The 2,827-nt window shown below is 35.8% G+C and overlaps 1 protein-coding gene across 1 annotated transcript; it reads left to right on the top strand.

The window, feature by feature from the left end:
* Positions 1–626: 626 nt before the first annotated feature.
* LOC141617001 (CBL-interacting serine/threonine-protein kinase 14-like) lies at positions 627–1,259 on the top strand. Its single transcript, XM_074434169.1, has one exon. It carries the CDS (start codon positions 627–629, stop codon positions 1,257–1,259), a length of 633 nt encoding a protein of 210 aa, XP_074290270.1.
* The last annotated feature ends 1,568 nt before the right edge of the window (positions 1,260–2,827 follow it).

The raw sequence follows: 2,827 nt of genomic DNA, 5'->3' as shown, positions 1-2,827 counted from the left end.
AATAATATAATTCATATATGACCTTTAATATTTTTACTTGTAAATAAAAATAAATTAGTTTTTCTCAAATTTGATTTTTTTAGGTTTAACTTCAATGTTTTAAAATGAAATACATACAATTTTAATTAAAATTAATAAGTGATAATTAATTATGCATGATTAACGTTTTATAAATAAATTTGTGACTAATCAAATATCATATTATTTAAAATAAAATTTATTCGAATAATATAACAATCAACATTAAATTCTCAAATAAAATTTATTCGAATAATGCAACCATCGGCAAAAACAGAACTCGTATAACACAAATTCTCATTATAGACGGACACTATCCGTCTATACGTATAGACGGATACCATTTCCCCTCACAAAATATCCATTTACCATAAAGTGGGAAGCACATGGAGGTGCCCCACCTTGTCCCCCCTACCCATTTTATTAGAGGTCTTTACCCGTCTGTTCGCCCCACCCGTCTATACCAAGACCTATTGCTCATATAATACATGGCACATAGGGTATATCCTCGTCGGTCCACTATAAATATGCGTCGTTCACATGTAACCCCCACACAAAAACAAACCACATCATAAAATTTAATTAGTAATTAGCTGAAAAACCCAAATATGCTTGACAAACACATTTCCGGAAAATACAAGCTTGTTAAGCTCCTCAATAACGGAGCCTACGCTAAAGTATACCACGCTAAAGACACCGTCACCGGCAACGGCGTCGCTATTAAAGCGTTACACGGTTGTGCAACAAAGAACGTTGAACAAGAAATACAAGCATTGACGAGATTAGACGACCATCCACATATCATCAAACTCGTCGAAGTTTTCTTAGCCGGTAATAAACAATCTCAACACAAAAACGATGACCAAGTCTATATAGTTACGGAATATGCGAAACGCGGCGATTTGTTTGAAATGATTGTTAAAAATGGTGGAAGGTTTACGGAGGATATTAGTCGTCATTACTTTCGACAGCTAATCTCCGCGGTGAAACACTGTCACTCACGTGGCGTGTTTCATCGCGATATAAAACCGGAAAATATACTCGTTGATGATCAATGGAGAGCAAAACTATCCGATTTTGGTCTGTGCGGGGTGTGGGAAGGAAAGGGCGTGGCGCGGTTTTGGGAGCCGTGCGGGACGGTTGAGTACGCAGCGCCGGAGGTGGCAATGGCTGCAGGGGAATGCGGGTATGACGGGGAGAAAGCTGACGTGTGGTCATGCGGGGTGGTGTTAGATACGTGATGGCAACGGGTACGTTGCCATTTGGGGGAGAGGGGAAGGGAATATGGAAAAAGATGATGAAGGGGGAATTCGGGTTGCCAAAGTGGTTGTCGCCGGGTTTGAAGTGGTTGTTGTTGCGAATGTTGGATTCGAACCCAGAGTGTAGGATTAGTGTTGATGAGATTTTGGGGGATGGTTGGTTTTGTCAAGGGTATGATGATGTTGATGAACACCAACTACTTCTAGCTCAAGTTTGATTACTTAATTTAATTTTTTTTTTTTTTTGGTTTATCGTCTTACATGGTACGGCTGTTTTATTCTATAATTTGTGTAGTTTTGATTATGTACAGATGGTAAGGTAGAATTGATAGAATGTGCAATATTTTAAGGTCTTGATTTGGGGGTTTTCATTGTAAAGAGTGAAATTTTGGGAATGTTTTTTTGAGACGTTTGTTTTAGGGTGGAATCAAATAAAAGCTAGTGTATATTTGATCTTCACTTTCTTGAATGGTAATCCATTGTCAAGTTTTAGATTATTTTTAAAAGTATCGTAAATTACATTATATTTTGGGATATTTGTAAAAATACTACCTTATATTATTTTTTATGTTATCAACTACCTTGAATGGTAATCCATTGTCAAGTTTTAGACTTGCGCTCTTAATTTACATTGGATATTTGCTTTCTTCGTCTAACTATTTAATCATCGGCTCATCGCCGACGAAAGTGAACTAAAAGCAATCAATTAAGAGTTTTATACCTTCACATCAATCAATTATGAATTATGTACCTTGTACAATAAATCCGGTGTCTCTAATTCTTTTTCTTTTGTAGAAGAAAAATAAAATCTAGTGACAATTTTACAAAGACAAATTATATATGAATTATATACGAGAAAGTCTAATACAATAAGCAACATCTACTAAAAACTCACGCAATTAGACCTGTCAAAATTTGACTCGACCGGTAAACCTGACCCGAGTCAATCAGTTTTTTAAGGGTCAAGACCCAAAAATATTGACTTGCAACTTGCGACCCGACTCATCAGAACACAAAATGACCCGTAAATATAGCGTCGAACCCCAATTCTATTCGCACGACTTGATGGGTCAAACTTCATTTATGCATAAATATGAATATAGAACATACGAAGAATAAGCCACAAATGTTATTAAAACATTACAAAGTAATATTTATATATTATATATTATTTTTGATATTATTTTTAATTACAAACACAATTAAAAATAAATTTATTAAATAAAATATAATTTTTAGAAAATGTTTTCTTGATTTAAAAGATGGTAAAAAAATGTGGCTCTGGAACTATTTTAACCCTACCCTGACCAGTAATTGACTCAATTCGTATTTTAACGGGACCTGTATGACCCGATTCAGGATCTGACCCGCCCGACCCATTTGATTGGTCTACTCTTAACCCTTCTCTACGCTAAGTTGTTACACAAATTCTCATTTAAGACGTTATTCTCTCCCTAACCATAGCTATTCCCTCCCTTGCTAGTTGCTACGTTAAGCATAACTCGGCCAAGCCCATGTTTGATTAGCCCCATTGACGGATGGCTCGTTTT

Source organism: Silene latifolia, chromosome X (genome assembly GCF_048544455.1).
Source record: "Silene latifolia isolate original U9 population chromosome X, ASM4854445v1, whole genome shotgun sequence".
Classification (NCBI taxonomy): domain Eukaryota; kingdom Viridiplantae; phylum Streptophyta; class Magnoliopsida; order Caryophyllales; family Caryophyllaceae; genus Silene; species Silene latifolia.
Note: the sequence above shows the minus strand (reverse complement) of the source record. Positions and strands in the feature narration are given on the sequence as shown.

Coding starts and splice junctions, on each gene's coding strand:
- LOC141617001 (XM_074434169.1), top strand. CDS start 627: ATGCTTGACAAACACATTTCCGGAAAATACAAGCTTGTTAAGCTCCTC.